Raw genomic sequence first — 15,822 nt, forward strand, 5'->3', positions numbered from 1 at the left:
AACACGAAGAAGGTTCAAGATCAAGCCACCAAACGCAGAGACAAAAGAAAAGCACTACGGAATCAACCAGCGTTCATGCAGCGTCCAATGTGACCTACGTCCTGTGCTGTGGCGACGTCGACAGTCATCAACGCCACCGCCACCACCATCATCACCACCACCACCACGCCCATGGCACAACAAGACGAAGCAAACTTCATCGTCCTCATCGTCGGTTGCTGCTCCGAAATTCGCTTGAAATCATTCACCAATCGCCAACAACGAGCGGTGGTTGCCAGCAGACAAAAGAGCAAAGCGCAAGCAAGCGAAGAGCAAGCAAAGAGCAAGCCAAGAGCAAGCCAAACAAGATGATGCTTCTTCGTCTTCCACGTCTGCTTTGCCCTGGTGCTCCTCGTCTGGCTCCGCTTCGTGCGCAACATGTCGCTCGACACGCTCGTGATTCCGTGCGCCATGCAACTGCGCTTTCGCTGTCCACCCGTTCTGACTGCGCACTGAGAAGCGCTGCATGCGCTTCAACACCAACAACACCAACAGTGAGGTCTACACATCGCTTGCACACGCTCGCAACGACAAGAACGCCACCGACAGCAACCACAACAGCAACCACACCAACGTACCCAGTGCTGCTTGCACACCCGCGTCGCCACATCACGACGGGTTCCGGCTTGCGCACGACATGGATGATGCGGCTGCTCCAGTTTTTGAACCGCGCCCACTGGGTGTCAGACCGTTCCAGGCTGGAGTGGTTCCCTCCCTTTTTCGTGATGCGGGTCAAGGTGCTCAAGATCGAGGACGGCTGGCGCAAAGTGCACATGAAGCTGCCGCTCAACACGCTGTCCAGGAACCCGGGAGGTGTGATGTTTGGCGGCTACCAGGTGGCGGTGGCCGACCCGGTGCCCGCCATGGCGTGTGCCCGCGTCTTCAAGGAGTACTCGTGCTGGACACGCGCCATGACCATCGACTTTGTTCGCGGCGGCACCACGGACTTGGAGATGCGGTTTGAGTTTCCCGAGCACTTTGAAGAGGAGATTCGCCAAGAGCTGAAGGAGAAAGGGCGTGCAACGCCTACCTTCCACTACAACTTCTACCTCAAGACAGGCGAGCTGTGTAGCCGCGTCACCAACACCGTTGCCATTCGCCCAAAGGGATACATCAAGGCCGTCACACCACCAGCTTCCTCAGACGGCTTCTAGCATAGAGAGAGAGTGTGTGTGTGTATGTGTGTGTGTGTATGTGTGTGTATGTGTGTGTGTGCGTGTATGTGTGTATGTGTGGAAACCTCTGTGTCAGTGTGTGTATGTGTGTGTGTATGTGTGTGTGTGGGTGTGTGTCGGTGTGTGTGTCGGTGTGTGTGTGTGTGTAACCTCCGTGCGCATGCGTGGACACTGATTTGGATTCCTGCTTTCATTGTGTTGAACTAGCTCGCCCTTCTTGCCTGCCTTTCTCCTTACCTGCCTTGCTTCTTCGTAGCTTCGTGTTACATACCCGAGTACCCGCGCTGCGCTTTGCAAGCGTTTCATAGCAACATACCACTGAACGAATGACATCTCTGCATTCATGCCTCACGCTTGCCTTGTTTGTTGATTGCAACGGTCGGCAACGGATGGAGGAGGCAGGGAGGCGTGACGTGGGGGGGGGGGGGTTGAACGAACACACAGGACGAGGTCTCACGAACCGATGATGCGCGCATGTTTGATTCATCCATCCAACATGTTTTGGGACATTGAGAGATTTCTTCTTGACCATGAGAAATCCTCGCGCGATGTGAGGATCAAAAAGTGGCAGGGAAGTCCACCCACTCTTCTTTGCAGTGGCGGTTGTTTGGCTCCATCCCACAGTCCCACGCGAACAAAGACCAAACACGCACAGCGCGCGCACAGACAACGCTCTCCACAAGTTCACACACAAAAAACAATAACACACAGCACGACCACAGAAGCCAACCCAAAGCATGACTCGCTTGATGGCCGGCAAGACCATCGCTGTCCTTTGCCTTGTGGTGGCGGTCATCACACCGCCATCAGCAGCAGCACTAGCAGCACCGACAACAGCAAATGCAGCCAATGCAACCACAGAGACAGCCGCCTGGCTCCTCAGTGGACCTTGCTCCCGTGCACAACAAGAGCCAACGGCTTGGGTGGGCGTGGGATGCAGCGCACAAGCAGACTCATGTACCAGCGTCCGCTCATCGATTCACGCGCTGCTCCGATCCATCCAATCCCGCGAGCAGCACTGCGCCTCTAGCGGCAACGGTGACAGCGAAAAGAACGGCTCCACTGGTAAGTTCTTAACGGCGCTGTGGAGCAAAGTGTCCCGTTCGCTGTGTTGTGTTGTGTTGTGTTGTGTTGTGTTGTGTTGTGTTGTGTTGTGTTGTGTTGTGTTGTGTTGTGTTGTGTCTGTGTGCTCTTCATCTGCGCTCGGTGATGTGTGCCTCATAATGCTGTAGTCTTGTTTGTATTGCTCCCACACGGTCACACATGCCCTCTCACACACATACATACACATACACATACGCACACGCACCACTTTCAGAGCTCTCTCACTTGCGAACTATCGAGGCGTTTGTCAACCAGTACTGTCCTCCTCCAACACCTCCATCATCACCGCCACCGGCACCACCTCGGCTGCCAACTCAGCCACCACGGGACCTGGAGCTGGAGGTGCAGCGCGTGCGGCGTGCCAGCACAACCACGAAGTTAACAACGACCACGACAACAACAAGCACGACAACCACAGTGTCAACAAGGCGTGCACGACGGTTTACAAATCGCGCTGTTGTATGCACCCTCACTCGGTCGCTGTCCACTCCATACGACTGCACCAACCCTCGTCGTGATGCGGTTCGGATGTTGCTTAAGATTGAAGGAAACGGCTCTCCTCTGCCCTCTTGGGATGAGAGCTCGCAGCTCACGTTCCAATCCAACACAGTTAATCCCACAACCCCCACGAACCTCATCATCGAAGGGTCTGTGTTCCTGGAGGACCTGGTGTGGCTGCTTCAGTTTCGCTGGGATACGGTCACCAACATCACCATCCGCGGCTATGAGGGCGTCGAGTTTCCGCTCGCTGTCCTAAATGCCATGACCAACGTGCACACCATCGACCTTGCAGGCAACGACATCACGCGCCTCGTGCCCACAAACGCGGCTGTTGACAACAAGAACTTTACTCTCGGCGACAGCATCACCACCCTCGATGTCACCCGCAACAGCTTGAGTGAGCTGCCACAAGCCACGCTCGCTGCTATGCCCAATCTCACGCACCTGACTTGGGACGGCAACCAGCTTGCCGAAATCGAACCGGGCGTATTTGCTGCAACAACAAACCTCACCACTCTCTCCTTACGCGATAACCGCATATTGAATGTTGTTGCAGGCACGTTCGCTCACCTTAACTCACTGCGTGACCTTGACCTCAGCGATAATCGCATTTCAAGTGTTGCAGTGGATGCCTTTGCCGGCCTTTTTTCCGTGGTTGTCCTTCATCTCAACGATAATCGCATATCGAGTGTAGTTGCGCACACCTTTGCTGACCTTGTCTCCCTGCGTGAGCTGGACCTCAGCAACAACCGAATCTCCAGCATTGCTGCCTTCGCCTTTGCTGGTCTGACGTCTCTGGTGGAGCTTCACCTCGGCAACAATACTGTCTTCGAGGTTGTTGCCGATGCGTTCGCCGATCTTTCGTCTCTGCCCAAGCTTGATCTCAGCAACAATCGAATTTCAAACGTCTCTGCACTTGCCTTTGCTGACCTTACATCCCTCACGGAGCTGCGCCTCAGCAACAATCGCATCTCTAGTATTGTTGAGAATGCCTTTTCGGGCCTCACATCTCTCATGACACTGGACGTCCATTTCAATCGCATCTCCACACTCGACGAGAACGCGCTGATCTCAACTTTCAAGCTCGAAAGCCTTAACCTCGACCACAATCCCGTCGACACCTTCCCACCACGACTGTTCGTTAATCTGACTCGCCTTAGCCATTTGCGGCTGACAAGCACACGCGCCACTACGTTGCCAACAAGCCTGTTTGAGCACAACACACGGTTGCGAGAGCTGTGGCTGTTTCACAACAGGTTCACGGAGATTGAGGTTGGCACCTTTGACAAGCTCACCCGCCTCGTCTTCCTCACGCTCACGGGCAACGACATCACGCACCTCCCTTCCATGCTGTTTGCACGACTGACGCGCCTCAAAGAGCTCTACATCTCCAACAACGACGTTCGAACCGTGGACCCAAACGCATTTCGTGGGCTGGAGAGCCTTACCACCCTTACTCTCGTCAGAAACAGAATCAACGATCTCCACGCAGACACCTTCACCACCGCGACTGCATTAGAGAACGTGGACCTGAGCGACAATGATCTTACCATTCTGGACCACAACCTGTTTGGTAGCTCCCCGCGCCTGACTGAGCTTGTGTTGTCCGGCAATCATCTGACGCAATTCGACCACTTGCCGCTGCCCGGACTCAAAGCCCTCCGCATCCACGACAACCCACTCGTGGAACAGCCTGATACAGGCATCTTTCCCAGCCTCGCCACGTTGAGCATGAACAACCACCATGTGCCGTGGGTCAACTTCACGCTCGTGTTTGTGCTGCCATACCTGACCACACTCGAGATGAGCGCCGATCCAAGCTTTGGGGTGGCGCGTATGCTTCCCATTCCAGAAATTGAGGCACGCACTATCAGCGCCACACCTGTTAACAATGATGACAGTGCAAGTGGTGATCACAACAGCCTTCTGCCTCTGCGTGTGCTGGATGTGCGGAACATTGAACTGTTGTCGCAATTTGACCAGGTTGCGCGATCACATCGCTTGCGTCTCACGCGATTCGCTGCGGGCTGGCCGGGCATGACCAACGCCACAATCCCATCCGATTTGCTGTGCCATGCACTCGACAATATCGTGGACGAGTTCACGCTGACCAACACTGGCTACACGAGCATCGACCTGTGCCCAAACAACGAATTCCGTGCCGTGTTCCTGCATGAGAACGCACATCTGCACACGGTACACATCCACAACCCACTGCAGCAACTCAGCCTCTTTCGCTCTGAGAAGATGGAGACACTGCTGCTGCCACGCGCCGACGTGATTGACCTCTCCTACACAAACGTTGCAGCCATTAGTCAGCTGTGTCAGGAATGGGGTTTGCGGGCCTTGTTTTATCGTGGGGTCCGCAACCCATTGCTGAAAGAGCGCGGCCAGGAGCTGCTTCGGCGCTGCTTGCGGAATGCTGAAGTGGCGACAGCAGATGGTTGCGGAACCTCAACCAAATCCAGGACGAAGTGCGCCGCCCAACCATCCTCTCGGCACAGCAATTTCAAGGAGAGGATCGCACCAATCTGCACAGCCGCTCAGTTGTGCCTGTCATCACAATGCAGAACACGCCTGTGCAGTGCCGCATTGACTTTCTCAACCAGAACGTGCGGCCCGCTGATCAACCGGAGACGATCCAGTCCCAACTTGCCTACAATTTCCGCTGCCAATGTGGCAACGGGTACATTGTTCGTGGTGGCGAGTGTGTGGAAGAGACAGAAAACGTCGCTGGCGTGGCTGCTGGCTCTGTACTTGGCGGCCTAGCCATTGGCTTGCTGATGGCCTGGCTGTCACGCCATTACCGTGGCCTCACCAAGCGCATCGGCCTGCAGGAGCAGCTGTTGGTGGAGATGGACGAGGAGGTGATGGCGTTGAAGAAGGCGTGGGAGATTGAATACGATGAGCTGAGGATGATCAAGCGAGTGGCTGCGGGTGCTTTTGGCGTTGTGTTCAAGGCAGAGTGGGACACGGTGACGGTGGCAGTCAAGGTGCTGCAGCAAGGGCTGATGATGTTTGACGAGAGCACGGTGTTGGAGTTTGAGAAGGAAGTGGAGTTCCTGCAGCGGACACGGCACCCCAACGTGGTGCGGTTCTTTGGCGCGGGCACAGATCCCAGCGGCAGCCCGTTCCTGGTGCTGGAGTTTGTGGCCATGGGATCACTCAAGGACCTGCTGGGGAAGGACATGGAGAAAGTGTTGGTGGAGGTGAACGAGAACGGTGATCCTAGCGGACCAGGACAGTGGGTGACTGCAGAAGATTTGGATGAGGAGCTGACGTTGGTGAGCACAGCACGCGACAGAAGAGATGAGACGATGACTGTGTGGGAGTTGAAACTGCGCCTGCTTCGCGACGTCGCCAGTGGCATGGCTTTTATCCACAGCCTCGACCAGATGCACCGGTGTGTGTGTGTGTGTGTGTGTGTGTGTGTGTGTGTGTGTGTGTGTGTGTGTGTGTGTGTGTGTGTGTGTGTGTGTGTATGTGCATGTGTATGTGTGTATGTGTGTGTGCGTGTGTGTGTGTGTGTGTGTGTGTGTGTGTGTGTGTGTGTGTGTGTGTGTGTGCGTCTGCGTCTGCCAAAAGATATCTATCCTGCTTCCGCCAAGCTCACTCAAGCACGCCACCCACCAATACCCTCCAAACAGAGACCTGAAGAGCGGCAACGTGCTGGTGTCATCATCGCTTCGCGCCAAAATTTCGGACTTTGGATCCATCCGCCAGTGCTTCACACGTGACAGAAACCAGCACCAGCAGCGCACCCGCCTCTCCTCCAGCCATGATCCTGCTGATCCCCAGTACAGCCAGCAAGCTGGCTTGCAGACGATGACAAGCATATCGCTGACGGCTGGCGTGGGTACGCCGCTGTACATGGCACCAGAGGCTTTGACAGGCGACAAGTACAGCTTTGAGGCTGACATCTTCAGCTTTGGCGTGCTGATGTGGGAGGTGGCCACACAGCGACCGCCGGACCTGATTGAGCAGGAGAAAGGGAGCGGATATCGTGGCCCGATCCTCGCCACGCTTTTCAGCTTGTTGGCAGAGGGGAAGCGATTGCGGTTTGAAGACAGCGGACAAGACGGTGTGTGTCTGTGTGTGTGTCTGTGTGTGTCTGTGTGTGTGCGTGTATACGTGTATGTGGTGTGTTCGTGCGTGTGTGCTTGGATTACTTGCTCGCAGCGTCCTTCTCTCCTCACCCGCGCACGCCTCTCCCATCACAGCCATCCCCGAGTGGTTCAAGTCGCTGACGTACAAGTGCATGGCGCAGGACCCACGTGAGCGGCCGTCGTTTGGAGAGCTCAAGGACCACCACCTTGCTTGACGTCGGCATTCTTGGCGTGCTTCAGTCTACGCCGTGTGCGCTGTTCCATTGATTCCTTTTTCTCCGTGCGTGCATGTATGTGTTTGCTTCGTTCTTTCTCTTTGCGGCCGTGTGGCCTGTGGACGCGCGCCTCCAACGTTGCTGAACCTGGCTCGCCCTTCTGGCCTTCTCCTTGCCTGTTTTCCTTGCTCGCCCTTGTCCTCGCAACACCTCGAGGCGTTTTGCTTGCAAGCATTTCTCAGCATCACAGTACATACTCCATATGTTCCACAGTTGATGAAGTGCTTCGTTCAAGCATGTCTCTTCTTCCTGCTTGCTTCTTCCCCATGTTGAGCTGCCGCCCACATCTCGCTTATTACGTTGCGCATCCTTCCATACACAAGTGTACGTTTCAAGGTGGAGAGGTTTCTGGCATTTGTTTCAACATGCAGGCTGAAGCACGAAAGTCTCCACACAATGTACCACCAGCACAACAGGCACAATCAGGCAGAACAACGGTGCCATGCGGAATCAGACAGAAGGGGCAGGAGGCATGATCTGATTTGATGGAACAAGGGAAACAAAAACAATGACGGAGAGAGATGATCGCTCTGAAGCTCTGTGTCGGTGCACCCCCTGCACTTGCAACACTCCTTTACTTCCTGCCATTTTTCTTCACACGAAGTTCGGCTGCTGTGTTGTGTCTTCTTCGATTGAACATGTATCGCTTACACGCATGAACGAGTGTCGCAAACAAAACAACACTTCCTCATGCAATAATGCAAGAGACGTCAAGAACAGCAGCAAGCAAGCAAGCCAGTCCAACCTCCCCCCCCCCCCCCAAAGCATGTGTCAGCATAGGGCGAGGCGGCTGGCCAGCTCATTGAAGCGCTGGCGGACGCGCTTGTCGTACAGGCCCGTCGCCCTCTTCCTCCTCCTCCTCTGCTGCTCCTGCTGCTGCTGTCGTTGCTGCTGTTGTTGATCGGTCTCGGCACTGCGGTTGAAGTCGTGTTGGCCGACATCACCGTTGTCCGCCATGGCGATGCGCTGCAGCCAATAGCGCCAGATCCGCCGCGACATGCGCGGTGCGTGCGTGTCGGGGTGACAGCCTTGCTGCTGCTGAAACACGAGCACGTTCACGTACAGCCGGCCGTCTTGGCTGCTGCGCGCGCACACGGTTGCGTCTGCGCGCATCGTGGGCATGTAGTAGAACACAAACTCGTCCATGCTCAGAAACGTGAGCACGCGCGTGACCAGCGTGGACACGACCACATACAACGCACGCGTGTGTTGCGCCACAGCCGCTGTTGTCTCTGCACTGCTGTCCCCAACACGACACTCAGCCGGGACATGCAAGTCCACGGTCACATCCTGCGCCGAGCTGGTCATGTCACTCTTGCAGCCTGAAAGGGGCAAGCACGTGCCATTACGTGTGCGTGTGTTCAGTTGTGAGTGCATGTGTGTTTGCATGTGTATTTGCACGTGCCATTACGTGTGCGTGTGCGTTGAGGTTCAGGTGTGACATGCAAATGCTGACAAACATGGAAGAAGAAGAAAGCATGCCAGGTGCCCCCCCCACACACACCTGCGATTGGGATGGGCGCGAGTCCCTGGCTAATCTGGTTTGCGATGGTGACGGCAATGTCTGGAAGCTGCAGCTGCACGCGGGGCGTCTCGACGCTCGCGACAAAGTGGTCCATCTCCTTCACCCGCTCCCCGCCCATCTGGCACATTGTGGTGCATGTGTGTGTGTGTGTGTGTGTGTGTGTGTGTGTGTGTGTGTGTGTGTGTGTGTCGTTGATTGAACATGAGACGATGCGCTAGATTCCACGGCACCACGGGACAGAGAAGCAGAAGAAGAAGAAGAAGAAGAAGAAGAAGAAGACAGGTAAACAGGAGCCAAGCATGCCAACCCGTTGTCCAAGTACTTTGTGTGTGTTGCGGAGTTTGGCGCCGACAGCCGCGGTTTCAAACATGACCGACGCGGTCACGTGCTCTGCGAGCTGCACACCACATGTCGAAGTGAGTGAGAGAGCGAGTGTGTGTGTATGTAGGATGGGATGGTTTTGCCAGGACTGCGTGCGTGAAGGAACACCATCCTTCAAGGCCGTCAACCAATGGATGAGCATTGCGTACGTGTGACACGACCACACGCAAGCCAGCAAGCTAGCGTGTCACGTCAACCACCACAAGACGCACCTTTGTTGGTTGTTTGCCTGCAGGCAATGGGACGTCGATGGTTCTGTCCTGGTCAATAAAGCACTCCTTCTCCAGCCCATCGAGAGAGTAGCCGCGATCTCTGCTGTTGGGATTCACGCGCGTCAGCTCCCGCGACGTGTGCTGCGGAGACGACACGTGTTCATGTGAGAAGGGGTGCGACATCAATTGGTGCGTTTGTAGTTGGAGCTCAAACTTGCTGAGAAGGACTTGTCAACGGCGCAAGCGACGCACACACACACACACACACACACACACACACACACACACACACACACACACACACACACACACACAATAAACACAAACACACAAACACACACACACACACACACACACACACACACACACACACACACAAACCGTCTCGTGTACTGGGTTCCGGCGCCTAGCCATCGTGGGATCGCGGACCGATATGAGCGGCTCTGACGGACGGTAACCCCCAATCACTTGAGAACACAATCCCCGTTTTAACGTCCAGGCCTAAGATCACACACACACACACACACACTAACACAACACACAACACACACACACACACACACACACACACACACACACACACACACCATCTGCCCATCCATGCTCGATCCTCTCACCTTGACGCGGTCCTTGAGCGAGACCTTCTCGTGCAGCGGCTGCTGTCGTGGACCGACGGGCCGGTTGGCCTGGCGCACGTACTCCTGCCATGCCTGTCCACGGTAGTAGATGCTGGCCGTGGTGGTGGCAGTGCAGTTGTGGTGTTGGTGGTGGTGATCAGGGTGATGTTACGGCAACAGAGCCACACACACACACACACACACACACACACACACACACACACACACACACACACACATACACACACACACATACATACATGCATACATACATACATACATACATACATACACACACACACACACACACACACACACACACACACGCGTACATACACACACGCATACACACACACACAGCGGCAGCAGCCATACCCCGAGTCTGGCTTGTCGGGCCTCTGCACGGCGGTGTCCTGGTGGTGGTCCTCGCGTGCACCGGCAATGCGGCCGTCAGCTCCAACGCGAACGTTCGGCAGTGGGGGAGATGACGGCTGTGTTCCATCGCTTGCACCGCCCTGAGGCGTGTGGTGCTGCTGGCCATGCTGTGGTGGCAGACCATCGTCCGTGCCTGTGCTCTGGTCGTTGTCCTCATGTGCACCACTGTCATCACCGCCACCACCGTCGCTTGGTGTGTGCACGTTGGGCGGCTTGTTCGGGTGGGCGTTTGCTTGGCGGTGGCCGTGCTTGTGTCCGTTTGCAGGTGACGCGGGTGGTGTTGGATGGGAGGTGTTGTGTGGTGCATATTTGCCGGGTGCATTGTCGTGGTGCTGTGGCGTGACGTTGATGCCGACACGAGCCGCCAGCTGCTGCAGATACGCCTGCTTCTCGTGTATGCCGCGCAGGGCCTTCTGCAGGTGCTCTGTGGGCACGAGAAATGATCCGGAGAAGTTGCGGTCGCCCACGTGCAGCGCCATGTGGTCAACACACGTCAGCTTCTGCTGGTGCTCCGGCCCAATCTCCAGGCGGCAGTAGTCGTGCAGTGTGCCGCCCTGTTGTGCTTGTGGCTGTTGGTTTGGCCGATGTGGTTGTTGTGGTTGTTGTGGTTGTTGTGGAGGTTGTTGTGGTGGTTGTTGTGGTGGTTGCGGTTGATGTGTGTGTTGTGGTGGCGGCGTCGTTGCTGGTGTTGGTACATCGTGAGATGACGCGGCGCTTGGTGTTGTCGGAGGCGTTGCCTCCTGCTTGATCCTGTGTGACTGATGTGGTTGTGGCGACTTGGATGGAGATGCAGGGATGTCTGTGGATGACTGTTCGTGGTACGACGCGGGCCGTGTAGGACGGGAAGTCGCCTCTTGGTATGGAGGTGGTGGGCCAGTGTGTGAGCTGGTGCCGCCCACCGCAGGGTGGTGTTGTTGTTGTTGTTGTTGCTGCTGAAAGCGAAGTGCAGCGCGTAGCTTGTTGCAGCGCTCTGTGTACTGGTCTCTGGCCTTGATAAAGTCCTGGCGTCTTGCTGGAACAGCGTTTGATCGAATCAGTGCCGATAGCGTCGACACCGCTTCCTCATACAGTCGCAGCGCCTCCCTTTAGAGAGGTGGGCAGATGTGCAGGCGCGTGAGGAAACGAATGCGATCGTGGTGCAGGAAGGAGGGGGGAGATTGTCAACACGGCATTGGACACGCAGAGAGATCGAGAGATCGAGAGATCGAGAGAGACAGAGAGAGAGAGTGTGTGTGTGTGGAGGGGGGTTGAAGGCGGAAGGAGGAGGGCACAAAGGGAGGACGGAGAGAGGGAGGCAGGAAGAGACGCACTTGTTAAGTTGTTAACACACACACACACACATACAGACACACACACACACACACACACACACACACACACACACACACACACACACACACACACACACACAGAGCACAGAGCACAGAGCAGCCGTACCTGTGTTGGCCCTGGTTGTCCAGCTGGATGGCCCGTGTGACGACGGCACGGCATTGTACGGCCCTGTCCATCTTCACTTGTTGTCGATGAGATGAGATGAGACGAGAGAGGCAGGAGAAGAAGTGGGCAGCGGGGCGTAGGAAGGACACAACCTTCTCCTCGTCCTTGTCGTCAACTTCAAGCGGGTGGTGAATGATGACTCATCAATCCATCCCCCCAATACCAAACAAAGCAGCCGTGATGAAGGTGTGCGTTGTGGTGACTGGCGCGTCACGTGGGTTTGGGCGTGCAGTGGCGGAAACGCTGTGTGAAGGCTGGCACACCGCAGGGCATGCTGTGGACGCCATCATTACAGCTCGATCCACAGCTTCCTTGAAAAGCGTACAGGAGCAACTGAAGCCACACACAACGCGTGAGTGTACGCGTGTGTTTCTGTGAGTGTGGATGTGCGTGTGTGGATGTGTCAGTGGATTTGGTGTGAGTGGATGCGGTGTGAGTGGCTCACCATGACTCTTGTCTCGCTTTCACCCTTCCATTCTGACTCTTGCGCGTGCACGCCCTCCTCACACCCTCACTCTGGCTCTCTCACTTAGGTGTGGTGGCGCTTGGTGGTGATTTGGGAAACGCACAGGATGTCAAGACTCTCACACAGCGCCTGCTCGAAGAGGTATGATGTGATGTGCACCATGGTGCGAAGTCGTGACTATTCATCTTGCACTGGTGGTCCTTCTCTTATGAACAACACAAATACACGTGTATGCATACGCATGCGCATGCAAACACAGTTATACGCACACACACACACACACACACACACACACACACACACACACACACACACACACACACACACACACCCTCCAGACAAGTGCGAGCGACTATGACCGGTTGGTGGTGGTGAACAACGCCGGTACGCTCGGCGACATCAGCAAGCACGTGGCAGACTACGACAGCCTGGACGAGATGCACCAATTCATGATGACCAACATCACATCCGAGTTCTTCATCACGTGAGTCACAGCAATGAGGCATCTGGAAACGTTGAATGTGCTGTGCGTGCGCGCGATTGGCTCGTCATGCACACACAATACGCACACACATGCGCATTTGTCTTCTTGATCGCCTCTCTTCCTCTGCGCTTGTGCGCACCTTTGTTCTTTGCCCCCTTCAACACTCGCACTTCCATTTCGTTCCTTGACTCACTTCAGCACTATTCTTCCACGATGTTAACCACCATCACCATCACCACAGGTCCTCGTTCATGAAGGCGGCGAAGGCGTCCAACAAGCACGTGCGCATTGTGAACGTGTCTTCGCTGCTGGCGGTGCAGGCGCACGGTGGCTTTGCCCTCTACTGCGCATCCCGTGCAGCCCGCGATATGTACACCGCCGTCGCCGCCAAAGAGGTGTGCTGTGTGAGTGTGTGTCTGTGTGTGAATATGTCTGTGTGTGTGTCTGCGTGCAAGTGTGCGTGTGTGTGTTTGAAGATTGTGTCCCTTCACACTCACGTGAATACGTTAATGTGTTCGTTCCGTTACCCCCCCCCCTTGCGCCCTGCCACACGGTTCAGGCTGCTGGCACGGGCACGGTGCTGCTGTCGTATGCGCCGGGACCGCTGGATACGGATATGCAGGCCGACATTCGCGAACGACTGGCGAATGACGAGCTCCGAGCCGCGTTTGCAGACATGAAGGCAAAGGTGTGCTCGCGTTTGCACTTGCATTGGTGGTGGAAGGAAAGGCGGGGTTGGTCATGATGCTGTTGTGCTTTCAGCGTAGGGTGGAGTGTTTGGCTGCCGACTTCCATCACATACACACATGCTCTTTCTCTCTCTCTCTCTCTCCTTCGTCATCCGTACGTGCCCACATGCACACAACAACCAACCCCCCCCCCCTCCGCTCTACTGCCACCTCCACGTGAAGGGCACGCTGGTGACGCCTGCGAGCTCTGCGTCGAAGTTGTTTGAGCTGTTGGAGAGCGACGACTACGAGAGCGGCGCACACATCGACTACTACGACAAAGAGTAGGCCATCATGTGTGACACGTGTGTGTGAGTGTGACGTGTGCGTTGTCATTGCAAGTGTCGCTGCATCCGCCGTCAGCCCACTCTCATCACGCCCCTCACTCCACTTCACCCCAATCTCCTCACCCAATTCCGGTCCACAGGTACCCCAAGCGGACGTGAGGCAGCGGCAACGCACCTCCCCTCAGTGCTTCTGTTGTCGTCGTGTTCCAGTCATGTCATTCGATTCACATCAGTACACTCGATTGAATACACGCGTGCTGTTTAATTCTGAACAACGACCAATACAACGTGACAACAACCAGCGCAACGTTTATATGCTCAACTTTGTGGCAACCTCCCCGGCCAACTCACGGCCCTCCGCATCTTCCTCCTTCTCCAATGCTTCACCCTCTTCGCCTTGTTCCTGGTCCTCTTCGCCCTGTTCCTGGCCCTCCTCCCCAACATCACCACCTTCAACATCCTTCTCTGCGTCACCATCCCCTGCGTCATCATCATTATCATCATCATCGGCTTCATCGGCCCGCGCCGCCTCCTCTTGGCCGAGCTGTGTAAAGGCGTTGTATGTCATGGTCTTGCGCGACTGCGCCTCCTCCTGCAGCCGCTGGATGTACCTGTTTTGCGTCTCCACCATGTCTGCCGCGTTGTCGCAGGCCGCATACAGCTCCAGCAGCTCGTTGTTGAGCGAGAAGAAGGCGTGGCCCCACTTGAACTTGCCCAGGAGCTCCTCCGCCTCCTCCTTCAAGCCCACGATCCAGCAGCACGCCGCAAACGCCTCCACGCACGACAGCTTCAGTGGGCGGCCGTAGTTGACCGGGTTGGCCGCCACCAAGTACGGCAGCAGCCGGTTGTGGTACGCGCGCATCTTGTGGAAGGGCACCTTGTCCAGCTCTGCCCAGGAGCAGTCCACGACGGCGATGCCGTTCTCAAGCACAATGTCGCGATCGCGCGGCGACACGCACGCCGTCGCATTTGGGCTGAGCACAATGCCGTTGAAGGCGGACCGCGTCCGCAGCTCGCGGCACAGGCGCATGCGAATCAGCTTGCGCCCAGTGCAGCGGCGCGGGTCACACTGCGCAAAGTCCCACATGGCCAGATCAAGCACGCGCGGCGTGCCATCCTCATCGGTGTGACCCCGCAGCACAATGCCGTCTGCGTGATGACCTTCCTCTCCGCCGTGCCGATCCCCATCAAGGTCGCCAGGCCGGCCGTCGTGTGCCCACGTTCGGCGTTCCCGCCGTCCACCACCACCACCACCACGTCCACCACCACTGCGTCCACCGCCACCGCGTCCGCGGCCTCCTCGCCTGCCCATCCTCGTCTTTGTGCGCGTGTGCCTGCCTCGTCTTACGGAAGTTGAATGCAAAAGAAGTGTAAGTGCTTGCGGGGATATTTTCGCTTGACATTTCAGGTTCATATCTTGTGTCATACACTCGCACTCATCACACGCACTGACACACACACACACACTCGCACATACACACACACTCGCACATACACACACACTCGCACATACATTCACACACACAGACTCACACACACTCAAACACACACACACACACATTCACGCACACATACACATACAAACTCACACATCACGCCGTCAAGCCGCTCACCTTTGGGTTTTTACGAAGCTGACCGTAGTAGATCAGCAGGTACCCAACAACCTGTAAAACGGGGGAAGGGAGGGGGTGGGATCAAAGAGAAAAAAACAAGGAAGAAGGGGATAGTAGGGGTGCTTCACATGCGAGCCACACGTGCAAGCTGGTGTGTCGTGTGTGTTGTGTGAGTGTTAGGGGAGGGGGGGGGGTATGTGAGTGGGAGTGGGGTGAGAGCGCGAGGAGGTGAGGAGAGAAAGAAAGGGAGCGCGCTCGTCTGTTCTCTGCTGTCGACAATCGTTGGCAACAGCAACCTCGAAAAATCGCAAGTTTGGAAGATTTGTGAAAACCTTCAACAAAATTCGGCAAGATCTCGACGATGATGAACGCGTGCA

At 56.0% G+C, this 15,822-nt stretch overlaps 7 protein-coding genes across 7 annotated transcripts in view; 4 read left to right on the plus strand and 3 right to left on the minus strand.

Moving 5' to 3' along the window:
* The window catches only part of PTSG_02692 (uncharacterized protein), a gene marked incomplete at both ends in the record, with an annotated part of 1,686 nt that extends 1,558 nt beyond the window's left edge, over window positions 1–128 (minus strand). The window contains one exon of the mRNA XM_004996131.1: window positions 99–128. Coding sequence (XP_004996188.1) covers window positions 99–128 — 30 coding nt within the window. The remainder of the gene's footprint in view (window positions 1–98) is intronic.
* Window positions 129–254: 126 nt separating this feature from the next.
* Window positions 255–1,553, plus strand: PTSG_02693 (uncharacterized protein). The gene has a single exon (XM_004996132.1). The coding sequence runs from the start codon at window positions 348–350 to the stop codon at window positions 1,191–1,193; it is 846 nt and encodes a 281-aa protein (XP_004996189.1). The 5' UTR covers window positions 255–347; the 3' UTR covers window positions 1,194–1,553.
* A 398-nt stretch (window positions 1,554–1,951) lies between these two features.
* PTSG_11905 (uncharacterized protein) lies at window positions 1,952–5,588 on the plus strand (the record flags this gene model as incomplete). The annotated part of the gene is made up of 2 exons (XM_004996133.1): window positions 1,952–2,279; window positions 2,533–5,588. 2 exons carry the CDS (start codon window positions 1,952–1,954, stop codon window positions 5,586–5,588), a joined length of 3,384 nt encoding a protein of 1,127 aa, XP_004996190.1.
* A 14-nt stretch (window positions 5,589–5,602) lies between these two features.
* Window positions 5,603–7,140, plus strand: PTSG_11906 (TKL protein kinase; the record flags this gene model as incomplete). Its single annotated transcript, XM_004996134.1, has 3 exons — window positions 5,603–6,222; window positions 6,467–6,900; window positions 7,040–7,140. The coding sequence occupies 3 exons, from the start codon at window positions 5,603–5,605 to the stop codon at window positions 7,138–7,140; spliced, it is 1,155 nt and encodes a 384-aa protein (XP_004996191.1).
* Window positions 7,141–7,953: 813 nt separating this feature from the next.
* PTSG_02695 (uncharacterized protein) lies at window positions 7,954–11,990 on the minus strand. The gene is made up of 7 exons (XM_004996135.1): window positions 11,808–11,990; window positions 10,311–11,453; window positions 9,936–10,047; window positions 9,319–9,459; window positions 9,048–9,122; window positions 8,705–8,843; window positions 7,954–8,522 (listed from the first exon to the last, which is right to left on the minus strand). Exons 1-7 carry the CDS (start codon window positions 11,876–11,878, stop codon window positions 7,972–7,974), a joined length of 2,232 nt encoding a protein of 743 aa, XP_004996192.1. The 5' UTR covers window positions 11,879–11,990; the 3' UTR covers window positions 7,954–7,971.
* Window positions 11,968–14,135, plus strand: PTSG_02696 (uncharacterized protein). The gene is made up of 7 exons (XM_004996136.1): window positions 11,968–12,219; window positions 12,401–12,474; window positions 12,672–12,817; window positions 13,059–13,212; window positions 13,377–13,505; window positions 13,729–13,829; window positions 13,973–14,135. Exons 1-7 carry the CDS (start codon window positions 12,000–12,002, stop codon window positions 13,989–13,991), a joined length of 843 nt encoding a protein of 280 aa, XP_004996193.1. The 5' UTR covers window positions 11,968–11,999; the 3' UTR covers window positions 13,992–14,135.
* PTSG_02697 (uncharacterized protein) lies at window positions 14,082–15,605 on the minus strand. The gene is made up of 2 exons (XM_004996137.1): window positions 15,446–15,605; window positions 14,082–15,175 (listed from the first exon to the last, which is right to left on the minus strand). The coding sequence occupies exon 2, from the start codon at window positions 15,142–15,144 to the stop codon at window positions 14,143–14,145; it is 1,002 nt and encodes a 333-aa protein (XP_004996194.1). The 5' UTR covers window positions 15,145–15,175; window positions 15,446–15,605; the 3' UTR covers window positions 14,082–14,142.
* Between the last annotated feature and the right edge of the window lie 217 nt (window positions 15,606–15,822).

Source organism: Salpingoeca rosetta, assembly GCF_000188695.1.
Source record: "Salpingoeca rosetta unplaced genomic scaffold supercont1.6, whole genome shotgun sequence".
Classification (NCBI taxonomy): domain Eukaryota; class Choanoflagellata; order Craspedida; family Salpingoecidae; genus Salpingoeca; species Salpingoeca rosetta.

Bases quoted from the DNA above. Each gene is read 5' to 3' on its own strand.
- PTSG_02693 (XM_004996132.1), top strand. From the start codon at position 348: ATGATGCTTCTTCGTCTTCCACGTCTGCTTTGCCCTGGTGCTCCTCGT.
- PTSG_02695 (XM_004996135.1), bottom strand. From the start codon at position 11,878: ATGGACAGGGCCGTACAATGCCGTGCCGTCGTCACACGGGCCATCCAG. The intron at 11,454-11,807 runs GTACGGCTGCTC...ACCTCTCTAAAG, and splicing joins GACAACCAGGGCCAACACAG to GGAGGCGCTGCGACTGTATG. The intron at 9,460-9,935 runs GTGAGAGGATCG...TCGTCTCCGCAG, and splicing joins CGCTCAAGGACCGCGTCAAG to CACACGTCGCGGGAGCTGAC.
- PTSG_02696 (XM_004996136.1), top strand. From the start codon at position 12,000: ATGATGACTCATCAATCCATCCCCCCAATACCAAACAAAGCAGCCGTG. The intron at 12,818-13,058 runs GTGAGTCACAGC...CCATCACCACAG, and splicing joins ACATCCGAGTTCTTCATCAC to GTCCTCGTTCATGAAGGCGG. The intron at 13,213-13,376 runs GTGTGCTGTGTG...CACACGGTTCAG, and splicing joins CCGCCGTCGCCGCCAAAGAG to GCTGCTGGCACGGGCACGGT.
- PTSG_02697 (XM_004996137.1), bottom strand. From the start codon at position 15,144: ATGGGCAGGCGAGGAGGCCGCGGACGCGGTGGCGGTGGACGCAGTGGT.